The sequence below is a fragment of the Chelon labrosus genome, assembly GCF_963514085.1.
Source record: "Chelon labrosus genome assembly, chromosome: 10".
NCBI lineage: Eukaryota > Metazoa > Chordata > Actinopteri > Mugiliformes > Mugilidae > Chelon > Chelon labrosus.
In genome coordinates, this window is record NC_140360.1 from 4,947,388 (window position 1) to 4,973,571 (window position 26,184).

The 26,184-nt window shown below is 44.8% G+C and overlaps 2 protein-coding genes across 5 annotated transcripts in view; one reads left to right on the forward strand and one right to left on the reverse strand.

The window, feature by feature from the left end:
- Nucleotides 1-9,894, forward strand: part of vps13d (vacuolar protein sorting 13 homolog D) — a 40,028-nt gene extending 30,134 nt beyond the window's left edge. For all 4 annotated transcript variants that reach the window (XM_084553003.1, XM_084553000.1, XM_084553001.1 and 1 more), the window contains 23 exons: nucleotides 64-255; nucleotides 742-868; nucleotides 1,445-1,587; nucleotides 1,676-1,806; nucleotides 2,001-2,176; nucleotides 2,315-2,438; nucleotides 2,600-2,835; nucleotides 2,929-3,028; nucleotides 3,346-3,503; nucleotides 3,816-3,924; nucleotides 4,047-4,217; nucleotides 4,570-4,674; nucleotides 4,790-4,939; nucleotides 5,144-5,293; nucleotides 5,678-5,774; nucleotides 5,880-6,028; nucleotides 6,192-6,326; nucleotides 6,418-6,585; nucleotides 6,696-6,828; nucleotides 7,596-7,791; nucleotides 7,919-8,050; nucleotides 8,138-8,378; nucleotides 8,901-9,894. In XM_084553003.1, the coding sequence (XP_084409129.1) occupies nucleotides 64-255; nucleotides 742-868; nucleotides 1,445-1,587; nucleotides 1,676-1,806; nucleotides 2,001-2,176; nucleotides 2,315-2,438; nucleotides 2,600-2,835; nucleotides 2,929-3,028; nucleotides 3,346-3,503; nucleotides 3,816-3,924; nucleotides 4,047-4,217; nucleotides 4,570-4,674; nucleotides 4,790-4,939; nucleotides 5,144-5,293; nucleotides 5,678-5,774; nucleotides 5,880-6,028; nucleotides 6,192-6,326; nucleotides 6,418-6,585; nucleotides 6,696-6,828; nucleotides 7,596-7,791; nucleotides 7,919-8,050; nucleotides 8,138-8,378; nucleotides 8,901-9,032 (3,455 nt within the window). In that variant the 3' untranslated portion in view covers nucleotides 9,033-9,894. The remainder of the gene's footprint in view (nucleotides 1-63; nucleotides 256-741; nucleotides 869-1,444; nucleotides 1,588-1,675; nucleotides 1,807-2,000; nucleotides 2,177-2,314; nucleotides 2,439-2,599; nucleotides 2,836-2,928; nucleotides 3,029-3,345; nucleotides 3,504-3,815; nucleotides 3,925-4,046; nucleotides 4,218-4,569; nucleotides 4,675-4,789; nucleotides 4,940-5,143; nucleotides 5,294-5,677; nucleotides 5,775-5,879; nucleotides 6,029-6,191; nucleotides 6,327-6,417; nucleotides 6,586-6,695; nucleotides 6,829-7,595; nucleotides 7,792-7,918; nucleotides 8,051-8,137; nucleotides 8,379-8,900) is intronic.
- A 1,077-nt stretch (nucleotides 9,895-10,971) lies between these two features.
- Nucleotides 10,972-25,606, reverse strand: LOC311494473 (immunoglobulin superfamily member 21-like). Its single transcript, XM_084553537.1, has 10 exons — nucleotides 25,487-25,606; nucleotides 20,709-20,821; nucleotides 17,542-17,663; nucleotides 17,289-17,407; nucleotides 16,974-17,089; nucleotides 14,986-15,508; nucleotides 13,206-13,306; nucleotides 12,731-12,923; nucleotides 12,298-12,333; nucleotides 10,972-12,134 (listed from the first exon to the last, which is right to left on the reverse strand). Exons 1-10 carry the CDS (start codon nucleotides 25,548-25,550, stop codon nucleotides 12,052-12,054), a joined length of 1,470 nt encoding a protein of 489 aa, XP_084409663.1. The 5' UTR covers nucleotides 25,551-25,606; the 3' UTR covers nucleotides 10,972-12,051.
- Nucleotides 25,607-26,184: the final 578 nt, after the last annotated feature.

Consider the following 26,184-nt stretch of genomic DNA (forward strand, 5'->3'; position numbering starts at 1 on the left):
ATTATCTGGTGTTTATGACTTTTCTTGTTTTTGCTCACGGTGTTCATCATCTGTTTCGTTTAGGCGTCCTTCTGGAGAGCTTCCCCGTGTGCAAAGAGCTGCTGATTCCTCCTGGGACTCAGAACTACGTGGTGCGCATGAGGCTGTACGACACCAACAAACGTCTCTTCTGTCTCACCATCCGCATCGTCCTGCGGGCGCAAGGGGCCCTGAAGATCCTGATTTCTGCCCCCTACTGGCTCACAAACAAGACTGGTAATGTTTCAACTGTCATGTTTTTCCTGATTGCCTTAAGACAGGGGTCTTCAACGTTTTCCAGGCCAAGGACCCCCAATCTGATGGAGAGATGGAGCGGGGACCCCCTACTTATATATATATATTGTATAAAATTGTGTTTTATATTAAACCGGTCCTATAGTGCCTTGTAGAAATGTACCTTGTTGTTCTGCATTCAATACTAAGATATTAAAATAACAAACAGGTTAATATATTCATGTTTTTATTTTGAACATGCAAGGTACAGTGGTATGGGTGGCCGTGCCACTGCCATTTATAAACATACCTCAAACTGAGGTGAATATAAAAAAATGTCTAATCAATCAAAACATTTTCGCGACCCCCCTGCAGTACCTCCGCGGACCCCCTAGGGGTCGCGGACCCCCTGTTGAAGACCTCTGCCTTAAGAACAAGCGTCTCTGTTACCGTTCTCTGAAGCCTTTTTTTTTTTTTTTTATTTCTCAGGTCTACCGTTAATTTTCCGTCAAGACAATGGAAAGGTTGACGCAGCGGGGCAGTTTGAAGAGCACGAGTTGGCCCGAAGCCTCAGTCCGTTGCTGTTCTGCTACACTGACAAGGAGCAGCCTGCTATGTGAGTGTGTTAGTAATAGATTTATGAAGACAACATCAAGACTATGGGTAACTCCTTCTGCAAACGTTCCACAGAAACCACTGACATATCAACATGTTCAGCTTTTTGAGGACATTCGTAAGCTGGTCCCTTTTTATGAAAGGGTATATCCTTTTATGCAGAGAGTGGGCAGCAGAATAGTGAGAGTGATGCAATCAAAGAGTGTGTGGGGACTTGGCTGGCTAGACAAGACAAGACACAAATAGCATCTCTGTCCTGTTGTAGATGTACCGTATGGGCTCATTCTAGTCTTTCAGGAAAAAAAAAATTTCATTAACATCTAGGCTTGCTCTGTTTTATTAACATTTCTGGGCTCTGGGATTTGTATCATGTAATTTAGTCCCAAAGCTTCTCCAAAACCTTGCTAAATGTGCTGCCTCACCATCTTGTAAGTAAACTATTACTTACACAGTCTTCTTCCTTTTCATACCTTGCTTTTTTACACTGATTTTTTTCTCGTAGAGCATGGTGGACTTATTTTTGGATGAGCTGCGATGTTAGGCTGCCGTTAAGCAAGGTCTTCTATCTTTATCCCAGGTGTACAATGCGGATCGGAAAAGGCATCCACCCAGACGGAGTTCCAGGCTGGTGCCAAGGGTTCTCCCTGGATGGAGGTAGTGGAGTCAGGGCCGTGAAGGTGATCCAGCACGGGAACAGGCCTGGTCTCATCTACAACATAGGCGAGTTGGCGTAAACAACTCTAAAGCTAAAACAAACGTGTTTGTCGGCAGAAGAAGTCTCTCACTGTTCCCTGTCTTATCAACGCAGGTATTAGCGTGCGCAAAGGAAAGGGACGCTACAGGGACACTCACATCGTGACGTTCGCACCCCGCTACCTGCTGGACAACCGCTCTAAACAAAAACTGGCCTTCGCCCAGAGAGAGTTTGCAAGAGGAAAGGTGAGAATAAAAAAAACAGAAATGAATCTCCAGTTCAGACTGAGGCAGGGACCTTGTTACCCCTCTGTCTTTCCCTCCCTATTTCCTGTCTGCATCTCTGCTGTCAGGATGCAAATGCTAGTTCATAAATCTTTGGGTTTAGATTGATTAACCTTTGCTGGGAATGAGCTATTGACAAGATACATGTGTCCTAGGGCACGGTTAACCCTGAGGGTTACATCTCCACCCTGCCGGGCTCCAGCGTCGTCTTCCACTGGCCTCGAAATGACTACGACCAGCTGCTGTGTGTGCGCCTCATGGACAACGCCAACTGCACATGGTCTGGAGGCTTCGAGGTTAACAAACCCAAGTCCTTTCACGTAAACATGAGGTGAGCCACGTTTACTGGTGCACTGTCCGGCCTCGGGAGATGTTACTCATGTTTTATTACATGGATCATTGAGTCGACCTCAACGTGAATATTGTGATGTTTTATTAGTGTGTTTTAATTGGATATTGGTTTCAACAGGGACACACTGGGGAACTGCTTCTTCCTGCGGACAGAGATCACCCTGAAGGGAGCCACCTACCAGATCTCCTTCACTGACACGGACCAGCTGCCTCCACCCTTCCGCATCGACAACATCTCCGAGGTGAGTCTCTGCTGTGACAGCTTCAGTAACGTAAGCTGTTAGTGGAGAAAGGCCGATGCCCTGATCTCTATCTGTATCTAGTGTATCTACAAAGAAAGGTCCAAGTAGAACACAGAGTAGAACAGATGTAATACATTTCTAATAAACCAGGATCTTTTCAGGTGCCTATCCAGTTCTGGCAGCACAGTGTGGCTGATATCCGGCTGCACACCGAGGTGAAGGCGAGCTCGGTGCTGGACTACGCCTGTGACGAGCCCACGCTGCCCCCCTACATCACACTCACCGTGAAGGGAGCAGGATCCTCCGAGGTCACCGCCGACATGAACTTCTTCAGAGAGTACAACAAACTCTACTACGAAAACTTCATCTACATCGCAGCCACACACACGTTCTCAGTGTAAGGACGCATGGCTTACTATAAACAACACGGTTATGAACATCTGTCCCGGTTGAAGTCATAAAAGCTAACCGTATCATTCGGTGTTTGCAGGAATGTGGAGAGGAGACCCGGGGGGAAGAAGCTGCTGAGCTGTGCTGAACTGGTCCTCGACGTGGACACCAAGACTCTCAGAGTCATCCTGAAGAAAAAGGTACTGTTGTCATGGTTAAATAAACAAAAGAAAACTAATCTAAGGGTGGTTTAGGTGACAGAAGTTGGAGAAACCTTAGCTGTTTGTTTTTGTTTGTACGTAGCACGTAGTATTTTATATGCTAGAAGATGGGAAGTTCTTTTTATCCGCCCGGTCCGAGTCCAGATCTGATCTGAAATAAACTAAATGTCCTCCCCTAGACATTCATCAAGGAGGAGGAAACTTTTCTCTTCTTTCAAACTCAGCGTGTTGTTGTCGTTTGGCTGATTGTGAAACTGAATATCTAACTCCTTCCTGATGTTTTTTTTGCTGTGCAGGAGCCAGGGAAGCGCTCTCAGCTGTGGAGGATGACCGGGACTGGCATGCTTTGTCATGAAGGCTCCTCTCCGCCACAGAGCAAGCCCACCCAGCCTCGCCCGCTGGACTCCTCTCTGGTCTTGGACATCGCGGGGCTTGCGGCTGTTAGTGACAACAGGTTTGTACTGTGCAGCACAACAGATGTATCATGAAACGCTGTGAGTAGCTGTATGTGTGGAATACAAATCCCAAAAGGGTTTGTCTAACATCAGGCTGAGTTCATATGTAAGTGATGCACAGATCATCTCTAACATCAGCCTTGATGTAAAATATTCCAGCCCACCTAAAATGCAAAGTGTAGCTGCTCCGTCCAAATGCAGACGAGTCCAATGTCTGGACCCGATCTCCTGGACTTTGTACGGAGCTCATACATGAACACGTCTACAGAAGACTTGATTGTCAGAGGTGTTTCTAACTCTCTGTCTCCCAGCTTTGAACCGCTGATGCTGAGGAGGCCGGACTCTCGCCGCAGCACCACCCAGACATGGCACTTCAGCTCAGGCATGCTGACCTGTGGACTTCCCCGGCTGGTAGTACAGGTAGGTTCACCAAGCCGCACGGAAATGTCTCGTAGACGTAGAATTTGAAAATGAATTCATAATTTAGAGTCACAGGAACTACTTTTCTCTTTCAATTTTTATGTATGACTTGTACCCTTCAGGTAAAGGGTGGGGTGACAGGCCTCTACGATGGAGCGGAGGTGGTGCTGGGCCCAGATTCAGGGCTGCAGGAGCCTGGACCCGAGCAGCAGTTCATTAACCAGAAGATGAGACCTGGCTCCGGGGTGCTGTCAGTCCAGGTCCTGCCAGATGGACCAACACGTGTCCTGCAGGTGAGAATAACAGTAAAGAACGACTTCTAACACTTAAAGCAGATCTGGGATAATACTTTTGATGAATCAAAACCAAACAAGGACACTAAAAACACAGACTATACAGTGGGTTCTATAAAAGTCTATTTAATTAACCAGATTGTGTTGATTGGTATTCTGAATATAACAGTTACTCATTGATCTAAACTGTTAAAAGACACCTTCAGTCCTATTCACACAGAAATAATTTTACCTGAGGACCTCTAGTTATTTGTAAAAATTACAGAGGTTGCCTGTGATCATAAACCCGTGTGAATCGGCCATCTACGTGATTGCGGATTTGATTGACCGTTCAAGTTGCCGTTGTTTCCAGATCAGCGACTTCAGTCAGAGGAGAATGATGCGGACGTCCCCCAGCAGCGAACAGGACAAGAGCAAAGAGGACGTGAAGAAGAAGGACCCAGAGCAGGAGCTGGAGGTACCAGTTACTCTCAAATTCATCCAGCATCTTGAAGGCACCACTCTTGGTCTGACAATAAACTCCTAATTACCAAATCCATGATTCATACTCTCTCCGCTGTCTTTTTGTCCAGGTGTTGGTGAACTTAGAGGAGGGGCTGGGTGTGTCTCTGGTCAACAAGGTTCCTGAGGAGCTGGTTTTCACCACTCTGTCTGGTATAGATGTTCACTTCACCCGCACAGCTGCCAATGAAGTGTTGGAGCTTAGCATTCAGAACATCCAGGTAAACCCTATCACAGCTGCAACAACAGGAACATTCAGCAAGGATCAGATTAAATTTGTTTAATGCTGTTTCATGCAAAGGCAGTTCAATGGTCTCTATGAGATGTTTAATGGGAAACTTTTCTTTTCCAAGCAAAGCTGTAGCATCCTGGAAAGTTTAATGAAGATAGCTGTTAAACTGCTGCGTCTTTCATGCCCTTCTCAGGTGGACAACCAGCTGCTGGGAACCACCCAACCCGTGATGCTGTGTGTAACTCCGAGCTCGTTTGACAGCGGCGTCAACGAAGGGGGTCCGGCCCTGCAGATCAACTCGGTCAAGGTCCCCAGCAGCCTCATGCTCACTGATCTCTTCAAGGTGAGCGTCGTTGCGTCACTGGGGTGTCTCAAAGCGTTTCTTTGTGGATTCACCGTAATTCCTCAAATACAAACCTGGGTCTCTGATTAGGGATCGGTATCGGGGGGGATCCAGGCACTTTTAAAAGGATCAGATCTGAAAAATAACTTCCAAAGATAGGTCTTTGCTTTAAACCAAAACCACGTCCCTGTAGCGTCAAAACATCTACTTCCTTTTCTGTTTTAATGGCGTCAAAGCTGTCAAAGAAGAATCAAAATAACACAACTAAACCTGTCTGCTATGTGAAAGTACTTTATTCTGGAAAATTAAGTCAGACAGACAGTAATTTAGAAATTGTACGAAGTGGATGTTTGACTTACGGCATTAACCGTTATGTGTTCGCAGCACCTCATGGTCACGGCCCAGCGCTTCACCGTCATCATCGAGGAGAAGCTCTTGCTCAAGCTGCTCAGCTTTTTTGGATATGGACAGTCAGAAGCTGGTGCGTCTGATGTTGAACGTCATCATTTATGTGTGTGCGAAGCTGTGTTTGCTTAAAAGTGAAACTAAATTAATGATAAATAAATCATAATTGTACTAAATGCAGAGTTGGAGAAGTTGGATGAAAACGTCCACGAGAAGCCCAGCGAGGACACGGGACCTCCCAAACGTTACTATTTTGAGAACTTGAAGATCAGTCTCCCTCAGGTCAAACTGAGCGTCTTCACCTCTAACAAGCTCCCTCCGGATCTCAAGGTAACTTAACATGTCTGCTTAATTCGATGCAAAGTGGTGGCGCCGCCTTTGATAGTGCAACTATGCTGACTGACCAAAGCTTAAGACAGAGACTCTTCATTCTTCACCAACTGCTTTGTCTTGACTGTCTTGACGTGTCTCACATGGATGTTTGTCACTGCAGGCTCTCAAAGGCACTCTGGGCTTTCCTCTGATTCGCTTCGAAGACGCCATCATCAACATGTACCCGTTCACCAGAGTGCACCCTTACGAGACCCAGGAGATCATTATCAACGATATCCTCAAGCACTTCAGAGAGGTAGGAGGGACACATAGGTCTATTGGATCTGCTGCTTTGAACGTATTTGTTTTAGAGGCCGTCTCAAAACGTCTGTGTTTCCTGTCTACAGGAGCTCATCAGCCAGGCAGCTCAGATCCTGGGCTCTGTGGACTTCCTGGGGAATCCCATGGGCCTCGTTAACGACGTCACCGAGGGTGTTTCTGAACTCATCAAGTATGGCAACGTGGGCGGCCTCATACGCAACGTGACCCATGGTGTGTCCAACTCTGCCGCCAAGGTACGTGCAACACACCTGTCTCTTGTTGTGTTTCTTACAGCACCACAAATTTATTTTCAACTTGTTATTATAGTGCACACGTGTTAATGTGTCTTCCTTTCGTGTTTCAGTTTGCAGGCACTTTATCGGACGGCCTGGGGAAGACCATGGACAACCGGCACCAGAGTGAGCGGGAGTACATCAGATACCACGGAGCCACAAGTGGAGAGCACCTGGTGGCAGGGATTCACGGACTAGCTCATGGTACATTTGTCTGGTCCATACTAAGCCTTTTCATTTATGTATATGCAGGCTTATATTTGTAGGAATGTGTAAAGAACATTATGTGCCTGAACTCAAATCAGTCTGTTGGGCGGAATAAGGATCAGCTGCAGCTACACTCTGTTTTTTGTTTTTTTGAAAGGACACAAAGCCTGTCTGATACAACAATTAGAAGGGTGTGTTCTTGTTTTTATCAGCTTATGGGGAGGCCAAGCCCTTGCAGAATACTTGAATACATTGTGGGGCCGTGTTGTTCTTTTGGGGACATAAAACCTGTTAAAAAAGGCTACAGTTACGTTATGGTTGGGGTTAAGGTGAAGGGGTAGGCACTTAGTTGGGATGGTTAGGTCCTCACAAAGATAGAAACGTGTGTGTGTGTATGTGTGTATCTGTGTCATCTTGTGCAGCTATCTTTCTGAGGACCTTACGATTTTCACCACGAAGTGAGGACATTTGTGTAAAGTGTGGATATTTGTGCAAAGTGAGGACATTTTGACCGGACCTCACTTCTTTACAAGGTTTTTTAACAGTTGAACTTGTTTTTAGGGTAAAGGTTACAATAAGGTTATAGTTGGGATTGGTCTAATGGTTAAGGTTAGGCACTTTGTTGAGATTGTTAGGGTCTAGGGAAACCATTATGTCAGTGAATGTCCTCACATTGACAGCCATACAAACGTGTGTGTCTTCATCCTTGGGACTCTGCAGTTGTCAGTACTGCTCACTGATTGTGCTGGCTTGTCCTCCAACAGGTATCATTGGAGGCATGACCAGCATCATCACTTCCACGGTGGAGGGTGTAAAGACAGAAGGTGGAGTCAGCGGCTTCTTCTCTGGCCTCGGTAAAGGTCTCGTCGGCACTGTGACCAAACCGGTGGCTGGAGCCCTGGACTTTGCCTCAGAGACAGCGCAGACGGTTCGGGACATGGCTAGTCTCAGTAACCACAGGTGGGTTGAGTGTATTACCTGGATTAAAGATGTCAAAGATGCAATGGCTTTTCATTTCTGTCTGAAGACTGAGACTAATTCAGAAATGGCTGTCAAAATGACCTCAGTTTTGCTGCTGTGTTCTTAGGCTCAGTGTGCAGCATGTTAGGAAGCCTCGCTGCTGTAAGGGACCTCAGGGTCTCCTGCCTCGATACTCGGCCACGCAGGCGGACGGTCAGGAGCAGCTCTTCCACCTCACTGACAACATCAACTTTGAGTTGTGAGTCTCGCTCGGTTCATTGTCATTAACACCTTAATATCTGCGGCTCCATCAGACTCATAGTTTTGTTTCCATTCCCCACACCAGCTTCATCGCTGTGGAGCCCATCGACAGCTACTGCGTCCTCATCTCCTCCAAAGCCGTGTACTTCCTGAAGCCGGGGGACTATGTGGACCGTGAGGCCATCTTCCTGGAGGTCAAGTACGACGACCTTTACCACTGCCTGGTCTCTAAGGATCATGGGAAGGTGTATGTGCAGCTCACCAAGAAGGCTGAGAACTCCAGCAGTGGTGTAGCCATTCCTGGCCCCTCCCACCAGAAACCCATGGTGAGTTTTCATTGACAACTCTGAACTGAACGACATCCAGATCACCTGCTGTCGTAATTCTCACCAAGCTTTGATTGAATTTGCTTTTGATTGGGCCAGTGCACTTAATTACACAATTGCCAAAATAAGAAGGTACTTAAATGTTGACATCAGGGTGAGGGTTTGACTCTGACCCTCTCCTAGCTACATTAGCTTTGACAGCCCACAAATGATCAAAGAGAATACAAGGAAGATTAGAAAAGTCTTTATGAATCTCCATGGTAGGAAACTTTACTTTTATTTAAGATTGGATTGGATGTCGGATTGCCCGATACTGAATATCAAAAGATCGGTATTGGATCGCGGGGCAAACCCGCTAACCCTCTGGTTCCTGGACAACCCACTCTACCTGCTGAGCCACAGGTAGAGTGGGTGGGGAGGGACCTGCCTTAGCTAGATGACCATCCATCATATCAAACCATCCATCATATCAGATGGTTTCTTCATCCCTATGTGATCCCAACATCTCTCTCTTTTCCACAGGTCCATGTGAAGAGTGAGAGCCTCGCCGTCAAGATCTCTCAAGAGATCAACTACGCCAAGAGTCTGTACTACGAGCAGCAGCTCATGCTGCCCTCCGGTGAGGACGAGGACTGTTTACTGCTGGAATCCTGATGACGGCTTTTTAAAGCGTTGTCTGTAGGACTTTTCTTAAAGCTTGAGAAGACAATGGTTTTCACTCATTTCTTAGACCACTGGTTTTTATTGCATTTGACAAACTGCCGCGGAGGAATAGCGAGGCGTCTGTGCACTTGGTTTAGACACGTAACAAAACACACATTTACTAATTTAAAACACTTCTGCAGTGCAGCGTTAGTTTGACTGCATCAGTGTGGAAGAAGCTGCTAACACACTGGTTCTCTGTGGCTATGTGACCGCTCATGGCACATCCCACAGGTGTTCTATATATTCTTGTGAATAGACAGAAATGTAAATAGAGCTACATACCAAGATGATAAAAACAGTGTAAATACTGTATTAATTATGAAGTATGGAGGGAAAAACACCAAGAGCTAATGTTGTGAACTGTGACACACTGAATATACAACTCCCATTTTGTGTATAGGAGACAATTAGATAGAATGGGGGTGAATGAATTGCACTGACGGGGGAGGGGGGGAGGGACATGCATCCCCCCTGCCTCACTCACAAATTGAAGCTGCCGGTCTATGTCTACTCTGCCTTTTACAATCACAGACTTCCAGACTTGATGTGTCTTTTATTTAACAGCCCTTTGTAATCAGCTCACCTCTCTTTCTAGTGTTGTCTAACAAAGTTTCACTCTGAACACAACGCAACATGCTGAAGAGTTGCCTATCGATTATCCGAGCTCTGGTTTTGTTTGTGGTGAGTTTGAGTTGTGTGTTAGAGAAGAGAAGGCCAGTGGTGTTAACATGTCGGAGAGAGGTGGTGGACTCGCTCTACGATTCAGATAACATTGACATGGACGCTGCTTCAAATAAAGCACCAGACTGCAGCACTGACTGTGTGGGATGTTTATTAACAGACTTTGTGTTTAATGAGTTCATCAAAGACGTAACTTTAATGATATTTATATGGAGGCGGTTGAAGTATGGTGGTGAAAGAACGTGTGAGGACATGCACTCACTTTAAATACCTTTGTGTGCGTGTTTAAAGGGGAACTACTGTTTCTTACAACCTGGACCTTATTTTTGGCATAAAATACGGTCGTTTACTCACCCATATAACTTTTGTGTCATTTGCACTCGTTCAGGAGATAATTAGATCAGCGTATATCCGTATGACAGGTCACCGAGACGCAGCCCCTGTCTTCTGACCTGGATGATGTCAGAAGATCAGAAGACATCATCTGGGGTCTGTAGGTCAATCTACAGACCCGGATGATGATAACAGGTAACTCCAGTCCAGTTGCGTATCATAACAAAATATTGTTGAAATGAACGAGTTTCGCAGCAGTTAATGTGATAATTATTTAGAGGCTGCGTCTCGGTGCCCTGTCACTCCCGCTATATGGATATACGCTGATCTAAATATCTCCTGAACGAGTGCAAATGACACAAAAATTATATGGGTGAGTAAACGACCGTATTATATAACTCAAGTTATATGGGTGAGTAAACGATCGTATTTTACGCTAGAAACAAGGTACAGGTTGTAAAAAACAGTAATTCCCCTTTAAGTTGTGTCCACAGAGCCACTCATGTCCCCAATGGGCTGTCCCCAAAATCATTCAGTCCATTTTCATAGATAGTTAAGCTGGGAATTGAGCCATCATGGGTGATGGGAAGGGTTTATCGATCACTTGTAGAAGCGACGTGTTGAAATTGCCTTCCAAAGCCTTAACATGTTTTATAACTAGCTTAGTAGTAAAGTTATGATTCACAGGTAACAATTACACCACTGCCCATGTTTAATGGCTCAGATTCTCAAGTCAAGGAATAAATAACTATAACTCTCTTACATAAAAGTCTTACAGCAACCTAGTCATATTACTGTACAGTTACAACAAACTTATAATTCACTCCAAGGTACATCCCCCTCCCCAGCCTCATCTATCCTTAACACAGGATGTATAATGTAATATATAATATACAGTGGGCATGTAGGGATCTATGTACATGATGCTGGAATGAACAAACCTTAACCTAAATCATGTTAAACGTCCAACCAGTACCAAATAAGGTACTGCCCGGAGACTTTGGGTCCCGGGATTCAGATTCAGGTTTATTTGTCAGGTGCAGGATTAACGCAGGGTTGACAGTTTAATGAAATGTTGTGCACAAGAGAAACTGGTCAGCTCATATAGCTCATAAGCATGAAAATTACACAATTTACAGCATATTTACGAAAGATGACGAGCGGAAGTGCCGGGTATATTGCACATTGTGGTGTACCGGCAACATAACAGACACTTCCACTTGTTCTAGAAACTCTACATTTTGACGGGAGTTTGATTAGAGTTCTCCATGGACAAAGAGCAGAGATGAGCACCAAACAAAACCTAACCCCTCTGGATGTCTTATGCAAGGAAGGAAATAAATGGCTCTTAATGCTGTTGCCCAAATGAGTTGATTTCTAAGGTCTTAACTAACTTTAAAACTCTTGCACCAGTGCCCATACAGCCCTGACCCATACCTGAGCTGCTGTTACGTGTTATGGTATGAAGTAACTTCCACATGGTTCTGTCTGCCCTCCAGAAATGTATGGTATCCATTTTTGTTGGGCAACTGTAGGGAAATGGTCTGATGTTAGCATGAGAGCAAGTTGCTGATTGGCAAGAATGTAGACAATCAGGGTTACCCTTCTCCCTTATCGTTACACCCTACCAATTCTTGAACCCTGTAAATATTTTTAAGATTCCCATGATTTCAGTCATTATGGTGCAGTTGCTAGCAAATTTATAATCCATCTGAGAAGAGAAACCCATTAGCAGAGTTGCCCACAAAGTGACAACATGCGCACAGCATCATGGTCTTTGTTCTTGTGCATGATGCTGTATCAGGATCTGTCCCGCAGTTGAAGTCCTCCTGCACCTTTTGAAGGTTCCTTTGAAGGTTCCAGCAGTGCTGAGTGAAGGTTAGGCTAATACCAGGGTGCGGGTGCCTCAGGTACACGTAGGTGGCGGTCTGTTCAGGAGCGGCGGAGCTTCGGGTCACGTCAACTCGCAGGTGAGTCGCAGCAGCAGCAACAGGTAGAGTAACGTCAGGGAGCGTTGGCTAGGTGCTTCGTCGTTGGCTGCACACAAACAAGACAGTACGCAGAGGTTACAACTTCATGTAATAGTTTACAATCAAACAATTTAGTCCCGGGGTCGCCAACTTTTAGCTGGCGGATGTGCGCCCGTGGCTCAGTAGGTACGTCTGTAGCCGTCTTAACTGAATAGTACACTGAATCGTACCTGTGTACTTTTTTCCTTTTTTCTGTCTTGGGTTTTCTGGAAAAAACAAAAGCAAGGAATGATCAGAACAAATAACAAATCCAAAGACGCTAGAGAAAGGAAGCGGGAATTGTGGAGTTTCTTGAAGACGTTTCATCGGAGTCGCTTCTTCAATTCTAAAAGACTGCTGGAGGTCTTTAAATAGGAACATCTGGGTGTTACCCATCAGAAACTCAAATGACTAGTGGCTAGATACTTACCTGTCTTTCTTTAAGTCCACCTCCCCTGTTCAGAGAACCCAAACCCCCCACCAGAACTTCGGAACTGAAGCTACTTGGATGAAACGTCTTCAACAAACTTCAGTCCAGTTGCCTCTCTTTATCGTTTTTTTGTATTACACCTTGACCTACGTGACCGACAACCTTCACGCAACAAACTGAACGAACAGATTCACCGAACACGATGAGGCGGGTGTGGGTGTCCGTGGAGCCCAGAGGATTCTGGGCCGTGCATCGGAACATGGAACCGTTGAGCTCGGCGGGGACTCTCTCCAGGATGAGCTCCCTGCCGTCGTGCTCTTCTCTGCCGTCCAGGAGATGGCCACCGACCCTGGTCCAGGTGAACATGGGCTCAGGGAAGACTTCGCTCTGTAGACACACAAATGTGCGGGAAAAGAGTGGAAGGGTCGTCTTTGTATCGCAGTGGGACTTTAAGCAAATAAAGGCCAAGTAAATGGACAAATCTACAAATCTTTTGTTCAATGAAACTTAAACAATATGAATAAATCCTGGTAACTGAATGCTTAATGCTTGATTAGACCTTGTTTGTATCGATCACTGATGCTAAAGCCACCGGGTTTCACATTGCTCCTGCTTCTAAGATGAACAAAGAGGACGTGAAGCAAACTGCTGCCCAGATTGGCAACTCACCGCAGGAGGTCCTAGCTGGAAGCCTTGTACGGTGATCTTCACGATGTCCCCCACTGTGGCCCTACTGGGACTGACCGACAGCTTAGGTCCCCTGGGAGCAGCTGAGAACAAGACAACATTTACTCATTCAATCTGTACGCATGATCCTGGATAAACCACAGGACGCTCACCTGGAAAACATTCAGCACGTGCACAACCTTCTTTTCGTGGAACTGTGGGATGAACCTGCTGTACCAACCGACTATGCTGAGGGCTTAGGATGACCCACTTACTGTTCATTGTTCTCAGTTTGAATTAATGAATTCACTGGCTTATCCTCCAAAAAAATTAATCTGTGTTGAAGTTTCAATCTCAACAGCTGTTATACATCACACTAGCTGTATTAGGAATAATGGCAATATGTCTGACTTCACTTGTTGCAAATATTTTGTATATACAGTCTATTTAGCTTCATGTGGCTCCAATGGTTTTTCAGATTTGTCACTATTATCAATCACGCCTCTTTTGGGTCACAAGACTACGAAGTATTGAATGAGCTTGAAGTAATATGGATTTCTTTCTTGTTTCCCTCACCCTTCTGCAAGCTGCATTTTTGCACGACTTCAGATTTTTTAAAGCAGACTGTTATATGATGAAAGTAGACGAGTCTCTGATGACGTCACTAATAAAAACACAGTGGAAAGTAATGAAATCTATATTCCTGACCTGAATACATATGCTGAGAACAGACAGCTCATGTGCTTCATACTGTGTGTTGCAGATATGTATAGCCTGTATAAAAACAGGCAGCACCTCAGCACCATCAATAGCATTTAATAGTACTCTACAGAGTGTTGGAAGATAGGATAGTGTAGCCGGGCTCAAGAAGGGCGGTATTTGCTGATGCCTTTTCAGATGAGCGCTCATTGCAGTAGTACTTTAATTGTATTTCAGGACTGACATGTCACAGTAAAATGGGCTTCATCTTTAGTGAAGTATTTCCACAAACTTGATAAACCGCTGCTAGTTTGCTGCAACGACCCACTGGATTCCTCACCTGTCTTCTAGGAGGTGTCAATGTCCTCCAGTGACTAGTCGACATGATGCTTAAATCATCTCATGGCACAGGACTGAAGTTGACAAACTGACTAGTTGACTAGTTTGTACAACCCCTACTCCTGAACTAACCAACCACTTTGGGTCCTATGGGTTGAGGGGAGGGGCCTCTGTGGATCATCCCACAGATACTTGATCAGTTTGGGATCTAGTGAATTTGGAGGCCAGGTCAACACCTTGTGCTGTTCTTCATGTTTTTTTTTTTTTTTAGTTGTTCCTAAAGTGTTTCTGTGTGTGTGTCTGTGTCAGGCTGCATCCTGCTGGGGATGGCTGCTGCCATCAAGGAGTGTCATTGCTATGGGGTGGGGGTGCCTGGTCTGGTCTAGGTGGGTGCTACATGTCTAAGTAACATCCACACCAATGAATGCCAGGTCCAAAAGTTTCCCAGCAGAACACTGAATTGTCACAAAATGGTTTATGTTATGTTTATGGTTTTAATGTTGTGGCTGATCTGTGTATATGCAGCATGCTTTATCCAGTTGCATGTCCAATGTATGTAGGAGGTTGGACGTGAACCCTGGTGACTATGGTGCAGTTAATCATTGTACCACTTTATTCAGAAGAAACTAATCTATGATACAGGGTTTTTAATGGAGTAAACTAGTAAGTAGAGTAACACCTGACCTTATAACCAGATCATCTGAGTAAATGGATTCAAATAGAGTTCTGTCTACATGTCACTCACCCAGTGTTACTTCAGCCTGCATGGGCATGGACAGAGCTGGGTGGTTGACCTCACAGCTGAACAGGGCTTCATTGTCCAGTTGGGGGTTGAGACTCCAAGTCAACAAGGCTCTCACCTCCATGGTGCCGTCCCCTATTGCCTGCTGCCTGTGCTGGAAGTAGTACAGCGGGTCGCTGCTCTGGACCCAACGGGGGAACTCCCGGCTCACCACCGTCTCTGGGATCACCTCACTGGTCGGCTCGGTGTTCAGCTCCGACCCTTCCTCTTGGCCCTGTTCGGGGCCGACGGGGCCGTCTTGGTCAAGCCGTGCTGGCTTCCCCTCTTGTTCTACCAGGGACAGGGATTTCTGGACTTTGGTGTCATCGAGGTCTCGACCAGGCAGAACCTTGGAACTCCGGAGCCCCGCTTGGCTCGCGGCCCGGCTTTTATCTTGACCTGAGCCCTTGCTTTGGTCTCCCGGCGGGGAGGAAGAGTGAACTGTTGGCACCACATCAATGAGCTCACCATCGCGCTTGAAGTACACCTGAAAAGCAGGGACAAAAAACCATAAGGAACATAAATTGGACTCCTCCACAAGAGGTACTGACGCTACAGTCAGTGGTTGGCATGGGGCAAAAACTCTAGGTATTCTATACAATATGCAAACTATTCAAACAATAATAACCAGTTATATAAAATGCAAGCATAATATAAAATGACAAGCAGTTTATGAATACTGCCTCTTTCTTTTTTTTATAAGCGCTTATCCTTTATAAATCCTGCATATATCAAGCATCGCCCAGTATCATGTAATTTTGTAATGTTTTATATGATCCATGAATGTTTAATCTAGATTAATGTATGAATTTATCTGCTTATTGCTTCTGCTTTCCTCTCCCTCTCCTCTTCCTCCTCCTCTCATCTCCTCTCCTTCTTTTTTCTATCTCTCTATCTGGGCCGGCCTCAAGCAGAAGTCGGCCCCGTACGAGCTTGGTTCTGCAAAAGGTTTCCTCCTCCCAGAGCTTCTATTTATAACTTATATTTTTAATATATCAGCTTGAATGCATACTGCATGTTTTGGGCTCTTGCATAATCTCTATCTCTAGATCTAACCCATATTCCAAACTAATGCAGCTGCAGTCATGGATATGTCCGAGGGCACCTTGCAGCTGGATGCCGCTATGTTTATTCTGTTTGTGGCTCAGAACATAGGGTGAAGTAGTGAAAATACATCAGTAAATGAAGTGTTATTCATTCATTCATCTTCTGTAGCCGCTTGTCCTCTGGAAGGTTGCGGGGGTGCTGGAGCGTATCCCAGCTATCATCGGGCGAGAGGTGGGGTACACCCTGGACAGGTCTCCAGTCTATCAACCATTCACATTCACACCTACAGCCAATTTAGAATCACCAACGAACCTAACCAGCATGTCTTTGGATGGTGGAAGGAAGCTGGAGTACCTGGAGAGAACCCATGCAGACACAGGGAGAACATACAAACGCCACACAGAAAGGAACCAGTCGGCTCATGGATTAGAACCCAGAACCTTCTTGCTGTGAGGCGTCAGCGCTAACCACCACGCCACTGTGCCGACATTGAATTAAGCGTTATTCTATTGAAATCACGATTACATGGAATATTGCTCTTCATCTCGCTGAATATGCAGCTGTCCTCTAATCCTCGATACATTTACTAAAGAGGTTGTAGACTAAAGCTGTAAATAACTTCGCCTTTTTTAAATTATTATTTCAGACTTCAAGCTGCTGCAGGCTGCACCACACGAGGATCCTGTGAGCGCTAATATTTCATAACCAGCAGTGCTCCTCCCAACGTCGTACTGAAATGAAAGTTCAAGCGCCTGCTTAAAATCTCCGGATCAGGATTTCTGTGATCACAAATGGAGGGCCGTGATCCTATCTTTAATACCATATGCTGTGATAAAGCGATGCAAATTTGATTGTGGAGACTGAGGCCTTTGAGACTAATTAACAGTGAGAACACTCCAACTCACCACAGGAGCTGGCTTTGCTCCGGTAACGATGCAAACCAGAGTGAAGTTCTGGGCCTTGTAGCGGCTGAATGGTGCCGGGCTATTGGCTGCTACCACAGAGATAGATTTGGGAGGTACTGAAGAGAAAATGCAAAGAAGATTAAAGACTCATGGATATACACCTTAGAAGGCCCATGTCTATTCTGTGATGAGTCACAACTGTTTTGGAGGCAACAAGGGAGACCTACACATTATTAGGAAGGTGGTCATAATGTTATGCCTGATCTGCGTATATGGTCTTAAAATTCTTGAGATAACGTCAAAGTGAGTACATACCTATCACAGTAAGGTCGATGCTACCGGAGGCTAGAATCACTTTGTCTCTGGAGCCTTTATCGTAGACCCCAACGTGACACTCATACAGGCCGTCGTTCTCCATCTGGACCTCAGGAAGCCTTTTTGTGTACAAAGTAGAATAAAGAAAGTTATAATTTTTCTTAATTTCTCAGATTCTTAGAGAAACCCCCCTAGGCTCTAAATCTGTGGCCGTATCTGAAAGGATATAGTTAAGAAACTTGTACAGTAATACCGCACTGTTGACTGGTAGACAAGGTCCTCTCGTCTGCGGTTGGCCTCCATGTGGGAGTAGCTAACGTTGTACATGGCATCATAGGTGAAAATCTTTTGCTTGGCACTGCCTCCTTCAATTACCTGCAAAAAACACATGCACATTGAGATTACTAAGTATGGCTACTACATGTGGAGCACGTAGACAGGATTTACATCCTCTAGTACAGGGGTGTCAAACTGATCCGTGAAAGGGCTGCTGTGGCTGCAGGTTTTCATTCCAACCATGCAGCACCCATGCAGTGGGTGTAGCTGGCAAGTTTTTGTTCCAATCAGGCAAGAGGACACCTGAAATGACTGCGTGAAGGCAGTTCAGTTGATTGATTGAGCCAAGTCAGGTGTGCTGCTGCATGGTCGGAATGAAAACCTGCAGCCACAGCGGCCCTTTCACGGGTCAGTTTGACACCTGTGCTCTAGTAAGTTTACCATACCATAAAAAATAGTACTAATTGATTGTTTGTACAGACATCTCCTTTTATAAGGAAGGTCTATGAAAATTTTCATCCAACAAATGGTATAGAAAGTTCATACTTATTCCCTTGGACAACAGTGCTGTAGAAGAGGTCATGAACAAAGGTTGATCTCGTTCTCCGGCAATTATGCGATTCATTTGCAGCAGACTCACCCAAAACCAGTTCATGTCCCGAGGCAGTGCAACTACATAGCTGACTCATGGTCTCACTGCTCTCTTTAGAGCTCAGACTCTTGGATTCAGATTTGAACATTCATTCCCCACTGATTTCTGTCTCAAGTCCAAGGCTGGCAAACCTCTCAAATGATTAGCTATAAGTCGTGATCGTTAACATCCTTGTTCCTGGCATGTACCCCTTCCAACCTAACTAACTAGGCCAGTTTTAAGGTGAATTTTGCCAACTACCAGCTTAAAGGGGAACTACTGTTTTTTACAACCTGGACCTTATTTCTGGCATAAAATATGATCGTTTATGTGGTGAAGCCTGGCCAGAGCGGTAGGAATTAGTAGGAGACGGACTCAAAACATTGTTCCAGTCCAAAAAAAAGTGTTTATTTCTCCGAGCCCAGGTGTCACCAAAACATCCTGGAAAAAAAGGAATATCTACAAAATTTACAAAATTAAAGTTAACAAAGCTTAACTGAATAAAACTAAACGTATAGCAACTTAGATTAACTTAACTTAACGCACCGTAACGCGCACCCAACTACACAGACATGGTTGTTCTCTCTCTTGAGGGCTGACAAGCAACTGCTTTTATAGTGCTGTTCATTAGCACTTGACTGACACCATGTTGGGGCATACCATTAAGCAGGTATGACCACCTTTTCCGGGATGGAAAAGGTAAGTGACAAATTGCAAATATACTTTTTGCACAAACAGACAGGCACCTTCCCGTTGGCCTTTAACTTCCATTGCTCTTTACCATCTCTACCTAATCTTAAACGAACAGATAAACTATAACCTCATTACAAAACACCCCCATTGATGGTTTTGTCTGTGATCCTCCGTGATGAGGTCACTGAGACCTTAAAAGCAGGAAGAAATCCAAATTTCCCTCCTTTTGTCCCTGGAACACATGGTGGGTATGGTTAGTAAATCAACAATTAACTTAAATAATGCACATTTGAAATAAACAAATTTTAACTTCCGAGTCTGATTTTATATGGAAATGTTGGAGTATGATTTGTAACCAAATATAATGCAAACACAAACAAACCCGGGATAGTAAGTGTAGGCACGTTACAGAAAAAGGTGGAATTTGGCAAACAAATATTAAACAAACATGATTATGCAGAAACGGTAAATGGGACAAATGGTGTGGTTCTCACCCACTTTGTCACAGTTTACTCACCCATATAACTTTTATGTAATTTGTAGTCAGTCAGGAGATATTTAGATCTGCGTATATCCATATAGTGGGAGTGACTGGGGCACCGAAACGCAGTCTCTAAATAACACATTATCTGCTGCAAAACTCGTTCATTTCACCAATATTTTGTTATGACTATTCCCCATTGAGTCTGGAGTTACCTGTTACCATCATAAACAAGCCGACCGTCACGGGTGCGCGCGGCGCTCAGAGATGACATCATCCAGGTCAGAAGACATCATCCGAAGTCTGTAGGTCAATCTACAGACCCCGGATGATGATAACGGGTAACTCCGGACTAGCGTACGATGACAAAATATTGGTGAAATGAACGAGTTTCGTGGCAGAAAATGTGTTATTTAGAGGCTGGGTTTCGGTGCCCCACTCACTCCCACTATACGGATATACACAGATCTAAATATCTCCCGAGGGACTGCAAATTACACAAAAGTTAAATGGGTGAGTAAATGATCGTATTTTATGCCAGAAATAAGGTCCAGGTTGTAAAAAAACAGCAGATCCCTTTAATTTGCACTTAGCAGAAATCTTGACCATCTGAAACCTCATCACGCCGGCTCATTCAAATCTAAAAATCGCCTCCACCATCCAGAGGTACTCATCAAGAATTAACTTCTTCAAGCCAGCCACAAGCTATCATTCCCACCTGCTAATACTCGTCAAAGGCTTACGAAAACAAGAACCTGCTCTTTCTTCTAAAAGTCTGCCGCTTACATTCAGGATACTTTTTGCCCTCATTTGAACTAACCCTAGAATCTATGCTCCTGTGTTGGCCTTTTTCAGCTTCTTGAGGTGCTCCAACCTCATCGTCATTTAATGCGTCCGTCTATCCCTGCCTCTCTCCGACATTACCCTCCACACCCCTGACTTTCTCAAACTTCAGAGAACCAAATCTGACCTAGGAGCTATGAGTGCGTCCATTTCTACATCTATATCATCTACGTCTTCCATCTAAACTCTTTCTCAAACCATACAAACCCACTTTCTAAATGCATCTTGTGCAGGTATGCTGCCAGCGCTGGGAAATTAGCCACTAGATTATGGTTCAGTTAATTATCTTATAGACTGTGTCCACTTGGCTATTGAATTGAGCATTTTGTGAAGTCTTGTCCAACAGTTGTATTACAGATTCTTCTACCACTACATGACACCAGTTTAAACTAATAGTGGCTACAGTCAGTTATGTGTCGGATATGTACAATTAGACGTTGTCTGAATGTCTGAAAAGTTGCCACTAGCTTGTGAACGTGCAAACACTATTGCTCACCCGAAACCACACGATCTCTCTGAGGTTGCCATCCGTTTGGAAGTTGCACTTGAGCGTTACCGTGTCTCCAATGATGACAGGAGGAAGAGGCTCAATGGAAATGGTTAGATAACCTGCCAAAGAGACAACAATGAGACATGGCTCGTACAGTAAACTGATCTTGGTGTGATGCGCCCAGAGGTTCAGAAAACAGTAAAATTTAATCCAAAAGGCACCAAGGTTGTAATCGTTGGATTGTATTTAGCATGCATTTTTTGTTCTGTATCAGGATAGGGGACTTGGGGCACTTCGAGGATCACCTGAACCCAAACATTATGTCTCCAGCACAGGAACACAGATTTGTCCATATCTCTGGCAGATCTTGCTGATGTAGTTACAAAGCTCCCCAGCTGCAAGGTGCATTCCCCTTAGCATCTTCTTCTGCAGGTCCTTCTTTACCTTCTCACTGCATTTCTGCACTCCACCAGCTCATGAATCTCTCATAGTTTTCTTTTTTATTTGTTTTGTTAGGTGTATTCACCACTTAGCAGGACATTTTAGGATTCTGTTTTTTAAGAGGCATAGTTGTAGACATGCTAACCGTGTTGCTTCGGAGTCAACAAAACTATGATTTAAAAGAGTTTCTAAAAATTCATAAAAAATATAAGGACTATTTATTTCTAAATATTTATTTAAAAAAGCAACAGGAGATGTTGGAAGTGTGTTCCTGGAGGGTGAGTCGTGCATATGATCAGCTCCAGTCCCATTTCCATTATGTGAAAATGTTGCACAAGAGTAAATTCACATGGTGCAGGCATACTTAAGAGATATTTCACCTTTGAATTTTTTTTAATTTGCAAAATCCAAACTGACTTTCTCATGCATGCATCTTCTACCTCCATGCTACAGTCTCTACATCATTGTGGGTTTTGTGAGACTGGTGTTAGGGTTAGATCTGTCTAGAGTTGAACAGCCCCATTTGGATGCGTACCAAAGGGCACCTTGCAGACCAGCAGCGCGGGAGGTCCTCTGATGCCCTCTCTCCCCACAGCCAGCCTCACCTCCACAGCTCTGGCCTGTACTGCATGACGTCAGCCTGGCTACAGATTATTTTTCCCATGTTTTTCCTCTTAATCCTCCCTGCGGCTTTTCATTCAAAAAGCCTGCAATTTGCCAAGCTCTGGTCTCTCCCCACACACACACACACACACACACACACACACACACACAAACAATGTGGCAGAGAGATTAACACGTATCAGAATAACACTAAAATGATTTTTTCTTTTAAAAAAACAGCACTTGGACATGATAACTGACTCATAATGTCCTCTGTAAACACGAGAAAGCAATAACTGAGGGGGAACATATTTTAGAATGAGATTAAGGTTAGTGAAATGAGATACTGACAAGTGATATCACTGTTCCTGCCCAGCTTGGGTTTGGCTGTGGACTACGGCTGCTTTTGGCCTACTTTATTGGGACGGCTACAGAAAAGGACAATTCGGGAGCTTATCCTTTAAAGAAGGTTGCGTGCCGTGAAGTATTTGATATTTTCTGTCTTGTCCTATCTTTGCTGGAAAAGATAAAGCATATCTTGTGATGGCGTGGCAGAGTCCTCATTGTACATTCATTCAAGTTTAGAAGGAACAGAGCCTTCCCCGCTGTCAGATAAAAGGCTCCACGCTCAGACACACCAACCAGCCGCCACCTCAGACTATAAAAACGCTCCAAACGGTGCTGCTATGCTGGGCCTTGGGCACCAAACAAAAGCTGCTTTGAAAAGGATATATGGGAGGTTCACCTCATGCTAATATCTGTCTTTGATCACTGCACTCAGTCCGACATCCAGGGCAACTACATCCATATTCTGACGAAGACGCTGACAAACTTCTAAAGGAGGATGACTACTATATTACATTCCTTTCATCTTCCAAAGCTCTTTTGGAGAAAAAATAAATATTCTGCAGTCAATCATGAGCAAACCAACAGTATTCATAATGTATAACCTGCACAAAACAAGCTAAATGTTGAAGAAGGGACGTATTCTGTCTTTCTGTTCAGATAAATCTTAAAATACATCTACTGCCATCTCTCACTGGTTGCTGTCACATGTTTAATGTAAATACAAACAGAAATGTAAAGAGTCACAGATTAACCTCTAAGCTCATGTGCTAACTATGGATTGCACGACTTCAGATTTTTTAAAGTCGACTGTTGAGTGGTGAAAGACTAGTCGCTGGTGACGTCACTAATAAAAACACAGTAGAAAGTAATCAAATCTACATTCCTGACCTGAATACATATGCTGAGAACAGACAGCTCATGTGTTACATACTGTGAGCTGCAGATATGTATAGCCTGTATAAAAACAGGCAGCACTTCAGCACCATCAATAGCATTTAATAGTATTCCACAGCGTGTTGTTAGCATCTGGGTTAAAAAAAATGCGGTATTTCTCTGAAGCCTAAAGGTCTAATAACTTTGACAACTTGTTGATGTGCAGCCTCCTTCTCTCTGTAACCGCAGGGCGTTTGGTGAAGTTGTTAATTGCATTGCATGTCACGGTAGCATGGGCTTCATCTTTAGCGAAGCATTTCCACATGCACTTGATGAACCGCTGCTAGTTTGCTGCTGGGCTCCTCAGCTGTCTTCTCTGAGGCGTCCACAGACACTAGTCATGTGATTTTCTGATTTTCTGTCTTCAAGAAACTCCACAAGTCCAGTTGTCTTTCTTTAAAGTTTTTTAGATATGCCATGACCTGGATGACTGAGAACCTTCACAGAACTACTGGAACAAATGATGTGGCTGTGGATCAACTAGTGTAATGAACAGGAGTGGGACATGAGGGTTGACCTCAATAGGCAGCTCCAGTTTCCCCACCGAGATTGCTACCACATGTCTTCGCCCTGACATTGTTGTGTGGTCCATGGGAGCAAGAGTAGCAAACCTCATCGAGCTTACGGTTCCATTGGAGGAGAAGATGGAGGAGATGGAGAAGATGGAGGCTGCCTTCGAGCGGAAGAAGGCCATGTATTCAGAGCCAGCGTCCGAGTGCCAGGAGGCCGGCTGGAAGACCACCATCTAACCCTCTGGAGGTTGGCTGCCGAGGCTTTGTGGGTGGGACTGTCAACCACTCGCCTTTTGAGGGACGCAGGAGAGAGACGGGAGAGAAGGCTGAGGAAGGCTACGAAGGAACTTTCAGAGGAGGCTGAAAAAGGCAGCTTCTGGCTCTGGCTGAGGAGGAAGGACAGGAGCTGGGGGGAGGAACAGCTAACCCCAACAACAGCTGCAAGGGGGTAACAGATACCAGCTGCAGGAGCTGCCCCGCCACCAGGAGATGTTCCAGGACCAAAGGGGTGAAACATTGGTGAATGGTGGTTCCTGGATGATGACCCTGCAGCTGACCCTTGGGCACTGGAGGAGGTGCCAAGTTGAACTAATGTCAGCGTTGATGCAGATGGACCGGTGGCTGCATTTACAGTATTTTCTTTTCAAAGGGAACGGTTCTGTCCACTCACTAGCAATATATATATATATATTTTATGTGTTCTGCTTGTTTCACTAGTAAATATTTGGGGTGGGAAATATACGAACAGGTCACCCTGGCTGGAGAGGATCCAGGGTGATTCGGTTCTGTAGTTTCTAGCAGTAGGAGAAGAGATGATTCAAACCCTGGCGCTGACACTCTAAAGAGCTCGGATAATAAAAAAACAAAACTGTGAATTTTGTTTTACAATTAACATCTACGTGCTTTCGTGGTTCGTACTGGGCGTACCGGCAGGCATCCACGTTTAATTATTAAAGTACAGATTACCTTGAGCAATATGGGTCAGGGTTAGATAAAGGGATTTTTTTTATTTTTTTCCACCAAGGGCCAGGGGTAAATCTCCAAACAGCAGCGTGTCTAACCCACAAGATGAGAGCCGCATCACCTGGTCTGGATCAGATGTGACAATAAAGAGCAGCTGCTGGATTTCTAATGATGTTAAATTACGTTCACATGTAGTTTAAAATCAGCTTTAACATGCGGCACGTCTAATTCCGCTGTGCTGACGTGTAATGACAATGAAGCAATCAAATCAAATCAAATTACTGCAAATCTCCCAGCACAGACATAACCTGTTTGCAGTTTTTACTTTCTTTGCCTCCACTGGTTTTATTCCACCTCAGACAGATTGACCTGTTAGAGAATTTCAGGCATTTCTGGAAAACCTTGGACTGCGTTATGCAACGTCACCTTTTTTAATGCTTACACTAAAACCCCCCGTCCCTCCTACACTATCGCAATGTATGGTTCAGGTCAGAGAAGGGTCGTGGTTGCTTGGTTAATATCTAAATCCTGCAAAATCATCTAATGTAAGCACATTTTTGAGGAGCTGCTCACTGCACGTCCAATCAGCTGGTTATAATGTGATTAAGTGCAGATTTATTATTTGGGAATGTGGCCTTTAAAAACTTCAAGTTGAATCAAAATAAAACAGCAAATAGCTCAGGATTGTAATTATTTCCTGCTTCAAGGCAGAGCTACAATCATGCACGGTTAATTAAATGATCAAACTCCACTGCCACACAGTAAACCTGGATCATGCAGCAACATAAAATACCTGACAATGTGACTGATTGCTACAAGTCATTTATTTCATTCTTGTTTTGTTATGGCCCTTTAATTTAAACATGCGAGCACACACACATGCATGCACCAGCACAAGGCACCCTAAAGTTTTTCTCTCCGGCTCATGCCTAACTGTGCAGGGATGTTGCAGAGAGCCTCCTCGTCGTTGGGTCGTGTACTCACCAGCCGTTGGACCGAGGGCGTGAGCAGAGAGCAGGAGGAAGCAGAGGGAGAGAGGACCGGTCATCTCTCTCTGTGGACGCCGCTGCTGGTCAGACCGAAGGATGCTGAGTGTGTTATCAGCAGGAAGGAGGCTGGCAGCTCTTCATCTCTCATCCTTCACACTGAGGCTGCCTCGCTGGGGCTCTCGGGTTTATAGTCAGAGGATTACAGCATCTCTCTCTCTCTCTCTCTCTCTCCCTCTCTCTCTTTCTCTCTCACACACACGTTTGCATGGCTATCTTTGTGAGGACATTCATTGACATAATGCATTCCCTGGCCACTTACTCTAACATTTACCCTAAGACCAAGTCGTAACCCTCAAACAGTCTGGGAGAGAAGTGGGGACCGGATGAAGATTTCCTCACTTTGCACAAATGTCCTCATTCAGATGGTGTAAAACTCAAAATGAGTCTTCGGAAAGATAGCTGCACATGAGCAGACACCCGCGCAGACTTCTGGTCTCTCGTAGCCCTTTGCAAGCTGCTGCAAAACTCTAGCGAGCTCAGAGGTTAGTTCTCCAGTTTATATTGGCCAAAGAAGGGATTATAAAAATAAGCACGAGTACTGGACCAAGTCAGCCAGCAAGAAAAAAACAAGCGTAGAAGTTAGCACTGATGGCTCACGACATGAAGGTTCTGGGTTTGAAATCCACAGGCCGA

What these genes read in the sequence shown, in the direction of transcription:
- LOC311494473 (XM_084553537.1), bottom strand. Translation starts at nt 25,550, where the DNA reads ATGACCGGTCCTCTCTCCCTCTGCTTCCTCCTGCTCTCTGCTCACGCC. An exon ending in GTCTACCAGTCAACAGTGCG is followed by an intron (nt 17,408 to 17,541) that starts GTATTACTGTAC and finishes GTACACAAAAAG; the next exon opens with GCTTCCTGAGGTCCAGATGG. An exon ending in GCAGGCTGAAGTAACACTGG is followed by an intron (nt 13,307 to 14,985) that starts GTGAGTGACATG and finishes TCTTGTTCTCAG; the next exon opens with CTGCTCCCAGGGGACCTAAG.